This window comes from Euwallacea fornicatus, chromosome 16 (assembly GCF_040115645.1).
Source record: "Euwallacea fornicatus isolate EFF26 chromosome 16, ASM4011564v1, whole genome shotgun sequence".
Lineage (NCBI taxonomy): Eukaryota > Metazoa > Arthropoda > Insecta > Coleoptera > Curculionidae > Euwallacea > Euwallacea fornicatus.
In genome coordinates, this window is record NC_089556.1 from 1,484,748 (window position 1) to 1,501,665 (window position 16,918).

The 16,918-nt window shown below is 36.6% G+C and overlaps 5 protein-coding genes across 6 annotated transcripts; 3 read left to right on the top strand and 2 right to left on the bottom strand.

The window, feature by feature from the left end:
• The first annotated feature begins 4 nt into the window (after nt 1–4).
• Nucleotides 5–2,435, top strand: LOC136344055 (2',5'-phosphodiesterase 12-like). Of its 2 annotated transcripts, XM_066291128.1 has the most exons (7): nt 5–116; nt 207–974; nt 1,029–1,153; nt 1,205–1,367; nt 1,419–1,698; nt 1,756–1,882; nt 2,108–2,435. In XM_066291128.1, exons 2-7 carry the CDS (start codon nt 232–234, stop codon nt 2,365–2,367), a joined length of 1,698 nt encoding a protein of 565 aa, XP_066147225.1. In that variant the 5' UTR covers nt 5–116; nt 207–231; the 3' UTR covers nt 2,368–2,435. The 2 variants fall into 2 exon arrangements, with proteins under 2 accessions (XP_066147225.1, XP_066147226.1); XM_066291129.1 differs by lacking the exon at nt 5–116 and having other exon boundaries at nt 232–974; nt 1,035–1,153.
• A 484-nt stretch (nt 2,436–2,919) lies between these two features.
• Nucleotides 2,920–8,485, bottom strand: bor (ATPase family AAA domain containing bor). The gene is made up of 9 exons (XM_066291568.1): nt 8,130–8,485; nt 6,319–6,586; nt 6,059–6,265; nt 5,842–5,987; nt 5,518–5,768; nt 5,182–5,413; nt 4,797–4,980; nt 4,332–4,530; nt 2,920–4,089 (listed from the first exon to the last, which is right to left on the bottom strand). The coding sequence occupies exons 1-9, from the start codon at nt 8,347–8,349 to the stop codon at nt 3,883–3,885; spliced, it is 1,914 nt and encodes a 637-aa protein (XP_066147665.1). The 5' UTR covers nt 8,350–8,485; the 3' UTR covers nt 2,920–3,882.
• A 375-nt stretch (nt 8,486–8,860) lies between these two features.
• On the top strand, nt 8,861–11,574 carry Cbp20 (cap binding protein 20). The gene is made up of 4 exons (XM_066291570.1): nt 8,861–9,147; nt 9,241–9,458; nt 11,213–11,315; nt 11,379–11,574. The coding sequence occupies exons 1-4, from the start codon at nt 9,088–9,090 to the stop codon at nt 11,478–11,480; spliced, it is 483 nt and encodes a 160-aa protein (XP_066147667.1). The 5' UTR covers nt 8,861–9,087; the 3' UTR covers nt 11,481–11,574.
• Nucleotides 11,552–14,665, bottom strand: LOC136344268 (uncharacterized). The gene is made up of 2 exons (XM_066291569.1): nt 12,860–14,665; nt 11,552–12,768 (listed from the first exon to the last, which is right to left on the bottom strand). The coding sequence occupies exon 2, from the start codon at nt 12,760–12,762 to the stop codon at nt 11,611–11,613; it is 1,152 nt and encodes a 383-aa protein (XP_066147666.1). The 5' UTR covers nt 12,763–12,768; nt 12,860–14,665; the 3' UTR covers nt 11,552–11,610.
• Nucleotides 14,651–16,621, top strand: LOC136344187 (uncharacterized). Its single transcript, XM_066291399.1, has 2 exons — nt 14,651–14,671; nt 14,726–16,621. The coding sequence occupies exons 1-2, from the start codon at nt 14,651–14,653 to the stop codon at nt 16,619–16,621; spliced, it is 1,917 nt and encodes a 638-aa protein (XP_066147496.1).
• Nucleotides 16,622–16,918: the final 297 nt, after the last annotated feature.

Consider the following 16,918-nt stretch of genomic DNA (forward strand, 5'->3'; position numbering starts at 1 on the left):
ACTTATTGTATGTTTGTTATCTTGATTTAAATTATTAAATTGAATGTGGACTGTGGACACATAACTATATTGAAATTATTGCAACCAGTGATTATTTGGTGCCTAGCTCTTTAAAGGTAGTAAAACTAGCAGATATCATATCTTTTCACCATTAATATTAATTTATTGTAGATGAAACATTAATATTAATAATACTTTTTTTGCAGGGAAGACGTTTGCAAATATATAATTATGTCGAATTCAGAATTAAGAATTGCTTATCTCAGGGAATTTGATACATCTATCTGTGATATTCGTTTTACCCTGACTGTAAAAACTAAAACGGGAAATACATTAGAAAAAGACGTTATTGGTTTTGCAAAAAATTTCGAAACTTTGGCGGACTTAAAGAAAAGCATTGAAGAAAATGTGGTGGCCCTCAGCTGCAATAATACAGAGATTGATCGTAATGAGAATTGTAAAGATCATGAGCTGTGTGATTTACCAAAAAAAACGCTAATAATAAAGTTTCTGAAAATTGATAAGGATCATAGAGATAGCATAAAAATTAAAGACTTTATCAAACTGAAGGAAGATAAAATACTTCAAGTGTGCGACCAAAAATATGCTATTATAACTAATGCCCCATTTATAAGGATGGTTAAGTTGCCTTTTTCTATATCTACCAATTTCCCAGTAGAACCGATTACATTTCAAGCTTATAACCTGGATAGAAAGACTTCTAAATTCATTTGGTTGAAATCCATTGACCAGAACGTTTGGCACAAAATCGCTGAGGGATACAGATACGACGTTACAGAAGACGACTTAGATCATTACTTGAAATTCTTTTGTGTACCTTATAACAGCCACCAAATTAAAGGTCCCGTAGTAGAAGCTATTTCCGAGTATAAGGTTAATAATGTGCCACAATTGCCTGAATGCCCCTTTGAGAAAAGGCATTGTTTAACTAGAGAAGCGTTAAAGGGAAATAAGTATGTGTAATTTAATTTTAAAATTAAACAATTTAACATCTGTTTTTTCCTGAGGATAAGGGTTGTGACTTACAATGTTTTGGCTGATCGCTACGTGGACTTTGATCAGTTTGATTATACACATCCAAAGTTTCTGGGTGTTCATTACCGAAAAAAACTTATTATGAAGGAATTGGAAGGTAATTAATGATTCGTCGATCATTGCGCATTTCTTATGTTAAAAATTCCAGGATATAAAGCAGATATTATATGTTTGCAAGAGGTGGACGACATGCAGTATAAAGCTTTCTATAAAAACCAATTTAAAAAAAGGGGATATGAAAGCATTTTTAACAGGAAGGGCAATTGCATTCCCGAAGGTTTGGTATGTGCCTTTAAGGCAAACAGATTCAAGTGTGTGTAATAGAGGTTTTGAAGGTTTGAGTTGCAAACATTCATTTTTAGTCTGATGGAAACTAAGCAATTGGTGATGTCAGGCTCATTAGATCGCAAACAATTTAAAAAAATCCTGGATTTGTTGAACACGAACAGTGACGTAAAGAAAGAGTTTCTTCGCCAGAAAACCTCATTGCAAACCACCATTTTGCAAGACTTACATACCAACAATATCGTGATAGTAGGAAATACTCACTTATTTTATCATCCGGACGCCAACCATATAAGACTGCTGCAAGCCTTCATGGCCACGCTTCACTTGGGAAATTTGAAAGATCGTGTAGTCAAGGTAAATTAAAGTAATGAGATTTAAACAGATTAGGTGAACAAATCTTTTAATATTTAGGAAAGCAATAGACGTGGTAGGGTGGGGATAATATTTTGTGGCGATTTTAATAGTGATGTATCAAAGTCCCTTTACGATTTCATGGTAGCAGGAACTATTAATCCAGAGCATGAAGACTGCACTAAAAGTAAGTTATAAAAGGTATTTTTAATATGAGAATTTCATCCACTACGTTTGCTGAAAGCTATAGATATTTTTATTAGATGAAAAACTTTGTGCACTCGTACTTCTTTCGTTCTAAAAGAATCCCTGCATATTACTCTAAAATTATCGGATTATTTTCAGTGTACTTATTATATACGATGAAATTACTCAGTAAAACACCTTCAATCTTACCATTTCGTCCTTTCAGTTTCCCCTTCAGGAGACGCACTGCTTCACCACAAACTCCGTCTAATTAGCGCCAGTGGAACTCCTAAATATACAAATTACACGAAAGACTACAAAGGCTGTTTAGACTATATTTTCGTCGACAGTTTGAAATTTTCTGTGATCCGACAAATTCCGGTTCCGACTGCTGAGGAACTGAAGCAATACGTGGGTTTGCCGAACGAGGTTTATCCTTCCGATCATTTGTCTCTAGTTGTAGAATTGGACTTTAAGTCTAGATAACTCCGAGTTTATTGTTATTGTCGACGATATTAACATATTTTAATATTAAAGTTATATTTTATTGATGATAGCTGAATTTTATTTTAAAGCCTGGTTTATAGATCCCCTTAATGTGTCGTAACACGTATCGTTAAAAGTTATTAAAAAGTTTGCGCCATGTCCAACTTTTCGATCTGACCACATTTGAGAAACTTACGTGTGAATATTGATAGACGAGAATTGAGAAAGCCGACAGGGTGTTTTAAAAAATTGGATTTGTAGTTTTATGGCGTATGTATCCAGATTTTCTACATTTGATATATTCGATTCAAAATTAAAAAATAACATTGTAAACTAATATGATTTCAAACCAACGGTAATTCCAAAAATAAGGCAATATTTGAGCTTTCATCAAAAGTTGATCAAGTTTAAAAAAATTTTGAGTCTCAGTTTTTGAAAAAAAACCATTTTCTTCTAGAAAAAATTCGATATTCATATGTTCATTTCATACGTAATATAAGAATTGTCAGGGATACTTGGCATATTCTTGTTAGTCTCAAAATAAAACAAATATTTATTAAACGGCTTTATTTAAAAAAATGTTTTCTGTTCACATTTTTTGCACTTTCGAGATCACAGTATAACAAAACTATAAAAATGGACGCTAGGAATAAAAGACAAACAATCTTCCCTGAATGGCGTCCTAAATATCACAATGACTCGCCTGTGGCAAAACATCTATGACTCGAGAGAACTATGTTTAGCATTACAAATCTAATTTTGTAAGAGTACACGATGCGATCAACACACAAGAGATCCGGCAAACTACCTGATATCTTGGTTACAACTTCAACATGTTTTCCCTTGAAATTTATGATAATTCAGAAATAGAGTCCTTATAATAACATTTTGACGTCAGTCACAAGTCAGATTTTAACGACTATCAACCAAATCCGCCGTAATATGTTTGTAGGCAATGTCCCGTGAATTTATAGCAACTTTCGCTGTATAACTGTTAATGTTTCTGAAGTCCCAATAAAAAGCAACAGATTTGGAATACACTATACGCAAAATACTTTTCTGTTTTTTTTTTCCGAATCTGCTTTTCAACTCATCGAAATTCAATTTTAAAAATTATATAAAATCAGATCTCTCAGGAATTGACCACTCGCATTTTTCTGCAAACATCAATTCTAAATTTTGTATGTACTGGGCTCAAATAAACGACTCAAAAAGGGTGCATAAAGAGCCACATTCAGGCAAAAACATTCAAATGCCACTCTCAGAAACCTTCTCCGCTATTTGATCACACCATCAACATACTTATAGACCAGGACAAGAAACATTTCGGAAATCAATCAAAAATCACAGAGCCAAAAAGCTATGTGGAATATCCCATACTCAGTAACTACAATTTTCTGAAGCGGGTTTTATAGTGGAGCCGACAAGGAACAAGTAGCACCGCTTAAAAACACCCGTTCGCTATATGCATATTGCGCTCAATTAAATGCTATAAAAGTTATCTTATGGGTCAGTCTATTTCCTCTTTTTCGGTTGGGCTTTACTCGTTTCCGTCGATTTACTGCAAGTTGGGGATTTGGTTTCGGTTTCTTTCTGATATTCGATAGCTAAAGGTGCGTTGTAATCAATTGCTTTAGGTGTTACGGGGATGTATGAGTCTTCTTTTTCTGAGTGGTAAAAACTTTTGGATTTATCTTTTTCTTGTTTCGACTGCCATTCCACCTGAAAAAAAAAGGAACATTGAGCAAAAAATTTAATGCAACGAAACTAAAGTAAATATTAGAGTGACCTTGGATTGATTTCAGAAAAAAAATAAAAAGAAGTTGTAATAAACGACAACTTTGACCATTGAATTTTGAAGTTCTAAAGCTGTTAATGCCTTTTAATCTCCACAAATTATTATAATCATAGAAAAGGGAAAAAATCGTGATCATTGAAAAACATACTATTTCCTATTTACTTACCTTTTGCTTATGTTGCATGACATGGTCTTCAACTATAGTCAAAACCATTTTTTCAGTTAAGATACCGACCTCGGATGCGTAGGCTGCCGCCTGCCATGCCACTCCCAGTTTCGCAATTTCTCTTCCAGACATGCCGTCCGTCATTTCAGCCATAGTCGTACAGAGGGCACTGTAGTCGAAGCTATCTACTTTTAATCTCCTAGTTAAAAAAAAAAGATTATTAGCGTTTTTCACTAACCGCACTAAGACGGTGTGAAGGTATCTCTCATTTGTTAAATCAAGGGCCAAACGATCTACTACTCGTAAGAGCAATGTGAGCAGTAAACAAATTGTTTAATGATATACAGAAAACTGTAGGTTTATCTATAACTTGCTCACAGAGAATGCTGAGGAGAAAAATTCTACATTTAGGTCTATAATTGGAAGAATGTAAATTTAACCCAGAGTTACCCAATGAAATAATACCTTGTTCCTTCCGTTGCCGGTTCCAAAACAAACTTTTGAAAATATAATCTAATTAATCGTTCCCGTTCATCCAAACCAGGCAAGAGAAACTCGACCATTTCATCCAGTCGGTCGTTTACGGCCCAATCGAATTGTTCGGGAGTATTGGACGCCAGCACCAACATAAATTTGTCACTTTGTTCACCTAAAAATTCATATTTCTTGTTTTTCCATGGTCGCAAAGCTATTTAAGGATTTCAATTTTTGAAATATGGTTTGACTAAAAAAACTTGGTAACTCAGCAGTTTCAGCACATCAGCCAACATTTTTTAATACAAAACTATCATATTTAAGGTCTCTCCAATTGAGAATATACAGGGATGGAGCAGTTGTAAATGACACTTACCAGTTCTGTAAAGAAAGGCATTAAGTACTGCTCTTAAATCCTCAGATATATTTTCCGAAGATCTCTTTCCCAAAAACGCGTCCGCTTCATCAATAAATAATAGAAGGCCTTTACGCGTACTGTTGGCCCAGTCAAACACTTTGTGCAAAGCAGTGACGCCTTCTTTGCCCATCGGGATTATATCACCTCCAGTCAAAATTGCATAATCCATTCCAGAATGTTTTGCTAATTTCTAAAATATGTATTAGTATTGCAGCATAATATTACAGAAGTCATGACATTTTTAAATATTAATTTAAATCAAATACAAGTGTGATTATAATTTCACAATCTTACCTTTGTAAACATAGTTTTTCCAGTGCCAGGCGGTCCATGCATAAGGAGATTTCTGTACATTCCTCTATTGTGTTTGGTGTTTTTTGTAGCAATGGCTATGTCCCTCAACCTTTCTTCAAGTTTTGGAGCTAATACAACGCCTTGAAGAACGTCACCTTCCTTATTTTTTAGTTTTTTTATAGTTTCTATAGGATGTTTTACAGCATCAAGCATAGAAAATTTAGATGTTTCTCTGACTAAAGATGGTTTTCCTATAATACAAAAAACACTCAATTATAATTAATATATATTTTTTGGTACAGTGGAACTTTAATTGTGACCTACCAATCCTTGACTCAACATATCTAGTTGCAACACTGGTTACACCCCTTGCAGAATACACTCCCAAAGCTAGAAGAGTTAAACCTCCTGCTGCAGTAAGTACTTTGTTCCAATCTGTTAACATAGCTTGAACTCCAGTACCCACTGTCCTGTAGATTAAAATTCATTTAATTGTCAACTCACTATAATAATTCTTTAAAGTCTAAAACAGATTACTCACTTAATGCTTTCTAAAACAGTAACTCGATTCTCCTGGGCTTTCAGCCGAATTTGTTCCAGAGTCAAATCGCGATTCTCCCTATCTACCTTGGCTTTGGCCCTAAACTTCGCCTCCACCTTTTTCATATCATTTTTATTTCTTAAATCCATCTCATGTTCAATTGTGGCTTTACGGATTGCTTCTTGCTTGGCTACAGATTCTTCTTGCCTAGATGTAGCATAGTAAATAAAAAATGTGCACTAATACAAATTCACTTTTACCTTCTTAAACTTTCATCATTCATCCTTTGCTGTTGCGCTAACTGATCGTCATATCTTTTTCGTGCCAGTTGGTCTTGATACTGAGCTCTAGCTTGGTGTTGCCGCGTTTCCTCCTGAAGGAGCTTTCTTTTCTCTTCAGCTTCAGCTTTCTTGCTCTCGATTTGCGATTGAGCAATGTATGCTTCATATTCTTTGATTTTCGCCTGTTGCTCAACTTGCCTGGTTGTTTCTTGAAGCTTTGAGAGATCCAGGGCTTCTTTGGCATGCTCTACAGGGTGTTTCAGTTTTAACCTGCGTCGTTTCAAGGGACGGTAGTAAATCGTAATATTGAGGGCAATATTATGGATATAAAAAATTCAATCCTGAGGATTTCCAAATCGGCTTTAAATGCCGGTTGAAGTAGAATTTTTTGAGAAACGCCTATTCCAAAATTAAACTAAATATCAAAATTAATTGAAGAGCTACACAGAGAAATGGCTTTATGACACAAATTTGCAAGCTGAAAGTAGAACTTTAGATTATATGTGTGATAAAATGCTTTACCATACACAAATCAAAGTGGTATGTGTCAGTGTAATTAAACTTTTTTTACACACATAGATGAATAAATTTATTTGAAGTTATAGAAGACTATAAACTTAACACACAAGGGCTTATAAGAAAAAAATTGTACCCCATATGTGTGAAAGTGTTTTTACCTTTTACCTTCACTTTCAAGTTATTCCATCAATTGTAATCAGTTTGCAAGATTTATTAGACATATAACTATTACAAAGACGTTTTATTTTGCATTTTCTACCACCTCCTGAAAGGACGCAAATTAAAACTGAAATACCCTATACTCATTGCTAAAGTTGACTTTATACTGATAATAAGAAGGTTATTGAAATTTATAGTAGTGATAGACTGAAGAAATATTAAGAATTTTAAAACTTTTTTTGTTTAAAAATCTACAGCTGCTCTGTGTCATGACAATGTTTCCAGAACTTATATGGACTTGGACTATGGAGAAAAGTGAAAGACAAAAGTCTAAGGAATTTTTAAATTTGATTTTTATGGGTCTTTTTTGGACTACCTTGTAAGTAAAAACCTATAGATTTTAATCAAGTTTTTATGGTTGAAAGCCATAAAATGATCTTTCATACTATGAAAAACACACTTTGCTAAAAGTTAATGACTGTTTATTCTTAACTTTTTTCTTAGTCTGTTTGTGCTTAATTTTAAACCAATATTTAATCAATTTTTGTACTTGTTTTTATTAAACACACCTAGTTCATGCAACTACTATACATGCAATTTCTCTATCATTTAATATAGATATATCTTAAGTTCAATCCTATTCTTGGATCAGATAATACCTAATAAATTTGAAAATGTTATTTTTTTTTACATATTCTGCTTGGTTGTATTCTTTTTTTGAATCACCTTCTGTTCTTTAATTCTATATAAATGGAAAAAAGATTTTTTTTAGAATTATCATTTCAATTCCTTTAATATAGTTAATATAGTTAAATCACACTGGTACTGGTGAGGGCCAAGAATTGGATTGACTTTTACTTGATGCATCCCATATTCCTTAGACATATAGAAAGAAGTGATATGCTACGGCAGAAAAGTTACTTTCTTCAAGGATTGAAAAAAACTAGAACATTGCACAATAATACTGTTCTCTAAACCCAGCAATGTATCACTTAATAATATTGGTCCCTCTAAAGTTAGCTGATTGTAAGGAACAATGTTACCTTGTCCTAGACCATTCATGTAAGTTATGAATGAAGGTTACATAACCTTATCAAAAGGGTAAAACTTACTCGATTTCTCGAGATCTTTTGCGGCTTGAGCCGCCCGCTCCAGAGCGGACGAATCGAACCTATAGGCCTCCATGTGCTTCATCTCAGCTTTAGTCAAATTCGGCTCATTGGAAGGCGGATCTCGGGACCCGCCATGCGGTCCTGAGGGAACGCCGAGACCCATTTGGGAGAGATCCGGCCCCTGGTCTTTGTTTCGGCCATAACCGAATATCCACGACATTGTTTTACTAATTGTTTAACTCAGCTACTCTAACACAATATTGCAAGTTGTGTTAATATTCTTGAAAATTTAATAATGGAGCAGTTTTGCGAAGTAAGCACTGACATCTCTCGATATACTATGTCGTGACGTCTTAGTACTAGTTTTTATATATATACATATCATATTATATGTATAACATATATTATATATATTTGAACTGTCAGTTCTAACCGATCGAGACGAGGAGTTTTCAAAATGTTCGCATATTTTACATAGTTCTCTCCTATACACTTTAGTTCTCTTAATTCTCATTTTTATAATATTTTTTTCTGAGTTTTGAAAACAATGACAGATTTAACATCGAAATGTTAACGGAAGTTTTTGTCCGAGCCCTTAGTAAAAGGTGAATGTTATTCTCGCTTAGTTTTAACTGAGAATAGTATGCAAAATTACTGCTCTAATAACCCCTGTAGAACATATTAACACTGATAAATGACGTTAGTTGAGGTTATGTTACAACATCTAACAGTTTAGTACAATAATTAAGAGTTAGTGTGCTTGACTTGACGTTTTGGTTGGAGGGTTAAAATGGTCTCATTTTGGTTTGTTGTAGCCTTGTAGCACTCTTCTCTCTCGGATTTACACATTTATTTTTATTTATTATTGGATATCCGAATTCTCTAACGTTTTGGTTTAATATAGCAAATTTTAATCTAGATTAATATCTCCTGGCCTGAAAATTTCTCAGAGTTCCTAATGACCAGCATAACTTCACCTTCGATAGAACTAAGTTCCTATCGAGACCAACATTTTAAGGTATTTCCGTTTACGGCTCAATTTCTATCTCTCCTATTAAAACAAAATCATAATTATACTCAATTTAACGACATATTTTCGATTCCCCGTTAGGGCACCCGGGCAGAGCAAGATAAACTACTGAAACTAACTTCTACCCTGTATATTGGAAACCTTTCCTTCTATACTACTGAGGAGCAAATCTATGAACTATTTTCAAAATGTGGTGAAGTGAGGCGGATAATTATGGGTCTCGACAAATACAAGAAGACGCCTTGTGGTTTCTGTTTTCTAGAGTACTACACTAGAGAAGATGCAGAAAACTGCTTACGGTGAGGCTAAATTTCTAATTTTCTATAAATATAAAAGGGCTTTACCACTGGATTTGTGAACTGAAAATGGCACTTACTGTGCCTGCGATGTTATAAAAGCTTTTAATGAGTATTTGAGATTATCGTGCATGCCTTTTCCAGATACTTGTATTTACTTGAATTTCCAGAGGGCAGTAAAGTTAACACATATGTGCTTAAAAAAATATACCCTGTGAAAAAATATTTTTCCATACTTTATTGTTAACTCAAGTCTAATTTGTGTTGTTCGATCAACTGTGATAAGCATGTGGTCAAGAATCACTTTTTCCACATGCAGACTTTCTAACCCTTTCCAGTCATGTTCAGTATCTTCTGATTGTCAATATCTATATGAATTCACCTTTGCTGTGACATGACCCTGGTAAAGTCTTGTGTTGTCTGTATCACTAAAACCTTGAGATCAAACATACCCCTGATGTTCAATCGGGGCACCCGCACCTTTCATTGTTACAATTTGTTGAAATTTCTAGAAATATGAAGGTTTTTGAACGAAAACCCGGGAATTTTCTTCCTCTTTTATCGTCATTTCGAGTCCATTCCAGAATCGTCCACCGATTTACAAATCTATATATTACTGAACGGCGTTCATACTGTTTAGGTGTGGCTAATGATAACAAAACAGTATTTTATATATATAAATGTTTTAAGATTTGCGAATATGACGTCTAAATGTGAATCTACGTATTTTCACCAGAAACCGCAAAAAAGCGTCTCGTTTTTTTAAAATCTCCTGTATACACCTCTCCAATTTATGTACCATTATGATAAACAAAGCAGATGCATTAATAGATGTCTGCTTTGTTAGCAATCAAGGTCACTCAAACTTTAACCATTTTATATTTTGTATCAGAAGGAAAGTTATTACCGTAATAAGGCTTGAGATGCAAATTAGAGTACTAACTAGGTCTGAAAGCTATTGAGGCAACACGTAAACTACGCCAGGTGTTTGGAAAGCAGTTTTTTTACATACTGATCCAACACAATCGATTGAATCATTTGTTCGTCGCACCTTCTTTTGTATCTTGACTAAAAAATTAATCGTTTTTAATCTAATCATCACGTGTGATGAAAAATGGATTTTGTATGACAACACAAAACGGTCGTACCAATGACTCTCTAAAGATCAACCTCCAAAAATTTTTCCAAAAATTCGGAAAAAAGAGTAATCTAGACATAATATTTTACAAAACTGTTTTTTGAACTTTTAAAGATATTGTCAATTTTGAATTCCTTAATCAAGTTGAATCAATTACAGCAAATACATACATGTGTGCACCATCTATACTTGGGAGCACCCACGAAAAATTACTCAAATTCCAGTCATCTTTCACAGTGAAACTGTATCTCACTCGACATATTCTCTTGATGTATCATCTTCTACTATAGTGTGTTGCACAATGCATGTGAGCCCTGAACAATGGTATGACGAGAAAAATGATCTTGCCCGACAATAGCTCCAAAAAAGTTTTAAAACATTTTTTCCGATCTAAACCAGTTGATTTTTATAAAAAAAAAAAGGAATTCGAGACCTTGAACCGCGTTGAGAAAAAGGTTTAGGGGAGTGAAGGTGATTATTTTAAGTAATAAATAATATTGCAAATATTCGTTTGTTTAATCTTATCCTTATAGTAAAAAAATAAAAACGACCGGACTTTTTGCGGTAGCTGGTATATTAGTTTGGAACGACTTACTCATTATTTTTCTACGTTAATAAGGTATATTAATGGAACAAGACTGGACGACAGAATTGTTAGGACAGATTGGGATGCAGGCTTCATTGAAGGAAGGCAGTATGGAAGAGGGAAAACTGGTGGACAGGTGAGAACCACAATGGTGAATCATTTCAGCAGCACTAAACGAATTTTTTGCATTATTCCCAAGGTTCGAGACGAGTACCGAACTGATTATGACGCAGGTAGAGGTGGATATGGAAAGCTCATCCAGCAAAAAATTGGTACCGAAGTTCCTGGATTTCTACGATAATAAGTTTTCGGTTTTCACATGAGTTTACTAACATATGTGTATATAAAAAAACAATAATCCCAATTATTAAATATACGTGTATTTGCATATTAAATTATTAAATTCATTGACTATCCCGTTCCTACTTTTCCTAATATTCTGCCGCTTGATACGGATGAAAGGGCGCAGAGTTAAGTTCTACTCCGGGATAGGGCAGACTCGGCTTCTTATTAGCAGGTTGAGCTCCTGGATAAGAAAAACTTGTGGTTTCCTCCTTTACCACAACAGTTGGTTGCGAAAAAGTTATAGTTGGTTTCGAAGGTGCTGGTTTTTTGGTCGGCTCGGCAGTGGGATAAGGAAAGTGTGCGGTGGTTTCTTTTGGGGCTGTAGCTGAGGATGGAAGGGTTGTGGTTGGTTTCACTGGTTCTGCGGCTGGATAAGGGTGGCTTAACGTTGCCAGTTTTACAGGTTCACTGGCTGGATATGGCTCAATTGCAGCGGGTTGTGCAGGCGAATAGGGGATGTTTGTTGGGGCTGACGTCTCTTTATGCTCTGAAGCGGGATAAGGGCCACTGATGGGATGAATGCTTTCAGCAGCGGGATAAGGGCCCCTTATCGGAAGGATAGTTTCGGCAGCGGGGTAAGGCCCACTTGCCGGAAGGATAATTTCAGCTGCAGGATAGGGGCCGCTTATCGGGTGAATAGTTTGAACAGCAGACTGAGAACCATTTATCGGATCTATGGTTTCAGCAGCAGGATAAGGGCCACTTATCGGACGGATAGTTGTAGCAGCGGGGTCAGTGCCACTTATTGAATGGGCAGTTTCAGCAGGGAGGTAAGGGCCCCTTATCGGAAGGATATTTTCGGCAGCGGGGTAAGGCCCACTTGCCGGAAGGCTAATTTCAGCTGCAGGATAGGGGCCACTTATAGGAAGGATAGTTTCAGCAGCGGGATAAGGCCCACTTGCCGGAAGGATAATTTCAGCTGCAGGATAGGGGCTACTTATCGGGTGGGTAATTTGAACAGCAGGCTGAGAGCCATTTATCGGATCTATGGCTTCAGCAGCAGGATAAGGGCCACTTATCGGACGGATAGAGGCAGCAGCGGGGTCAGTGTCACTTGTTGGATAGACAGTTTCAGCAGGGGGGTAAGGGCCTCTTATCGGAAGGATAGTTTCAACAGCGGGGTAAGGATGGAGAATTAGTGTTCCATGTTCTGCTTCAGCTGACGGATACAGGTAGTAGTAGTCACCACTAACTACAGTAATGATTGCTGCCAAGAGAAATGGGCAAATTCCCACCATTTTAACCTATAAATTACAACAATATGTATCTAGACTCTTGTCTTTATTTTTTACAGGTAAAAGTATTATAAAATTCCATTTTGCTGCATTATCTTACCTTCAGGTGTTAATTTAACAGAAACCGATTGACAAATGTATTATTTCGTATATTACAAAATATATTTATAATTGCTAAGTGGGGACATTGGGCGGGGAGTGAAAGCAGAATTTTCTTACACTTCAAGTGAAAAAATCCATTAATAAATTAGCTGTATTGCTCATCCACATGTTTGGCTTAATGATAATTGCTTCTAGATAGACTGATGGAATTTCAATGCTCAATGCTTCAAGTTGTGCACAAAGAAAAGATATGGTTTCATTATTAAGTCATTGATTGACTACAGATTTCAACCATTCATTGATCATAAAATCTCAAGAATATTTTAATAATGTCTATACCTCATTTTTAATTTCTAAGCTACAAAATTCTGTTTAAACGGAAGAAATGCTTCAAATTAATTATTCACAATTAGGTAAAATGAGACCTAAAAAATATCTAAAATATTTCGAAATTTTCCGAAACCTGACAACAGTGCATATTTTGTCACTTTTCCAATTTTGGTTGATATCTCGGAAACTCATGGAACAATTCTTTCAAAAAAGAAGTTGAAATATGCGAGCGAAGCGTGCATTCGTTAAGCTACAACATCACTGTTAGTCTCTGAGTTACGAAGTTATTTTGATATCGATGTTTGGGGCTTTAAAAGTACTCGAAAACGGAGGTGTATCAAATTGCACTTCCAGAGCTCCGCCAGATCCTCAATTAAAATACCGGGGCCCACTAAATGATCCTTATATTGTCATTCGTGGAAATTTCCAAGGGGGTAACCACCCACTTTTTAATATATTTTATTTATACTACCGATATTGCGAGAATCCTTGAAGCAATAACTGTTTTAAAATATTGGTGCGTTTATAGTCGATGTGAGCTCTGTAGGTCTCCATTGAATGCGTTCAAATGTCACTTGTGGCTTCTAGAATACGCGATCATTTTAATACCTATTTTTATAGGACGTTTCTATTGCTTGTTATTTCTCTTACTGCGATTGCCAATGTATCTGATATTTGAGGCCCATTAGCATTCAATAGGGCTCTCAGATTAATCATCTTGAAGGCTTTATAAGCCAGGGTAAGTTAGCCTGTTGTAGCTCTTATACTTCCCGAGATAATCGGCAGACATTCTTTGCAATGTTTCCTTGATTTTTAAATAATATATATGCTTCTTTTCCTCAAATATTTTACTAGAACCCTCTATTTATGAGGTAGTATAAGCTTCACAACATTTGAGTTAAGCAAAAAACACTTCAGGAATTTAGATATTTTCCTGAGAAATAGCCAAGAGTGAGGGAAGTATCTACTTAGTATTTGATCATTTTTCAATCTGTGACGGCCATTAGAATTATCCTAGAAGATGATCTCTCTCTCTCTCTCTCTCTCTCTCTCTCATCACATCTTTGGAGATTGTGAATCAATTGAGTCCCGATTTGCTGGAAAACTCTCACGTTGATTACCACACACAACAAATATCTCAAAATTAAAGGAGCAATGATAATGTTTTAAAACTTAATCCTAAACATCCTTTAGGGCTTCAAAATCTAAGTCTTCTAGGCATAATTATAACATTTATTTGCGCATTTCACTGTGAAGGGTTTACCTTAGCTTAGCTACTTAAGTTCTGTAACACCCTGTATTAACTCAGGTCCGGCACTCGTGAAGAATCTAACAACTTTTAGTTGCCATTCCACTATAAAACCAATTAACAACATCATTAACTGCATATTACTTTCAACTTTCAAAATATAAGTATAAAACTGAAAATAATCTTTTAAAAATAATCATTTCAGCGTATATGGCAAACGACATGCAATTTGTAAGTATTTTTCTTCTAATTTTACAAATATAACGCTATATTGTGTTCTCTTAGATTCTTTTTACCCTCGCAGCCCTTGGGGCCTCCTCCCAAGCCGACTATCCCCCACCAGAGCAGCCCCATACTGAGTACGGAGTGCCCGCTGCATACTTGGCCAAAACGACTCAAAACTCGTACTCCGATGTATCAAAAGCGGTTCTCCCCGTGGAAAAACCAGTAAATGTTGCACTGTCTCGTGACGTGTCTGGAATCCCCAAAGGGCATGATCAACATGAAACGCCAATTCTCAAGTTTGCAGCGCCAATTAAGACTTCCTACGACTACCACATTCCTCATATCATTCCTATCCCAGTTCAAGAATATGACGCAACAAAATCCTTTGACGAAAAATATACAGTTCCTTATCATGTTGCCTCGGAGAAGCCCCGTGAAGAATACGGCACCCCCAACTTTGTGGGAAATGTATCTCCAACTGTTACGCATTTCGACTACTACATTCCTCATACAGCCCCTGTAGAGCCAGCCAATGAACATAGAGTTCCGAAAATACCCAATGACCATAAAGTTCCTCTTGCCCCAGAGAATCCCCATGAAAAATATGGAGCCCCTCACGCTGTGGAAAATGTATCCCCAATTGTTACTCATTTCGACTACTTTATTCCACATGTAGCCCCTATAGCTCCAGCCAATGAATACGGAGTTCCAACAGTGCCCAGTGAACATGAAGTGTTTGCCCATGTTGCCCCAGAGAAGCCCCGTGAAGAATATGGAGCCCCTAACCCTGGACAACACGTAGTTCCTGTAGCGCCTGCTAATGAATACGGTGTCCCCAATGTACTTGATGAGCATAAACTTCCTCTTGATGTCACCCCAGAGAAGCCCCATGAAGAATACGGAGCCCCTCACGCTGTAGAAAATTTATCCCCAATTGTTACACATTACGACTACTACATTCCTCATATAGCCCCTATAGCTCCAGCCAATGAATACGGAGTTCCAACAGTGCCCAATGAACATGAAGTGTTTGTCCATGTTGCCCAAGAGAAGCCCCGTGAAGAATATGGAGTCCCTAACACTGGAGAACATGTAGTTCCTGTAGCGCCTGCTAATGAATACGGTGTCCCCAATGTACTCAATGAGCATAAACTTCCTCTTGATGTCACCCCAGAGAAGCCCCATGAAGAATACGGAGCCCCTCACGCTGTAGAAAATATATCCCCAATTGTTACGCATTACGACTACTACATTCCTTATATAGCCCCTATAGCTCCAGCCAATGAATACGGAGTTTCAAAAGTGCCTGATGAGCATGAAGTGTTTGTTCCTGTCGCTCCAGAGAAGCCTCGTAAAGAATATGGAATCCCCAACCCTGAACAACATGTAGTTCCTGTAGTGCCCGCTAACGAATACGGTATCACTAGTGTACTTGATGAACATAGATTTCCTCTTGGTGTCGCTCCAGAGAAACCTCGTGAAGAATATGGAGCCCCTAACCCTGGACAACACGTAGTTCCTGCAGCGCCCGCCAATGAATACGGTGTCCCTAATGTACTCGATGAACAAAAACTTCCTCTTGATGTCACCCCAGAAAAGCCCCATGAAGAATACGGAGCCCCTCACGCTGTAGAAAATACATCCCCAATTGTTACGCACTACGACTATTACATTCCTCATGTAGCTTCTGTAGCGCCGGCCAATGAATACGGAGTCCCAACAGTTCTCGATAAGCATGAAGTTCCTCTTGGTATTGCCCCAGAGAAACCCCGTGAAGAATACGGAGCTCCTCACTATGTAGAACATGCTCATTCACAGAATGACTACAACATTCCCCATGCCGTAGTGCCAACCCCGCAAGTTCAGCATGAGTCCACAGTTGCTGGCGTTACCAAAGTGTTGGATGAACCTGTGGTGGTACCGCACTCCGTTTATGGAGTACCAACCATTTATTAATGTATAAATAAATGTTAAATTTTCGTTGTTGTTTTGCTGAATAAACCTTGACATTCCAGGCAACAAAGCGCGAATTTTGACACCCTCTAAAAGAGCTCTTGGGAAACTTTACATTAGAATAATAATCGTATCGGCAATGGGGATCTTCAAAGATCGATTGTTCTAGAAACCTGAAAAAGCGGGTACCATGAAATGCCATTGTTTGGAAATTTTATCAGTGATACGGAGGAAAGAAGGAATAATTGTGATTTTTTTCTAAAGATCTGCGAGAATGCTAAGTAGGCACTTAGCCCTGAT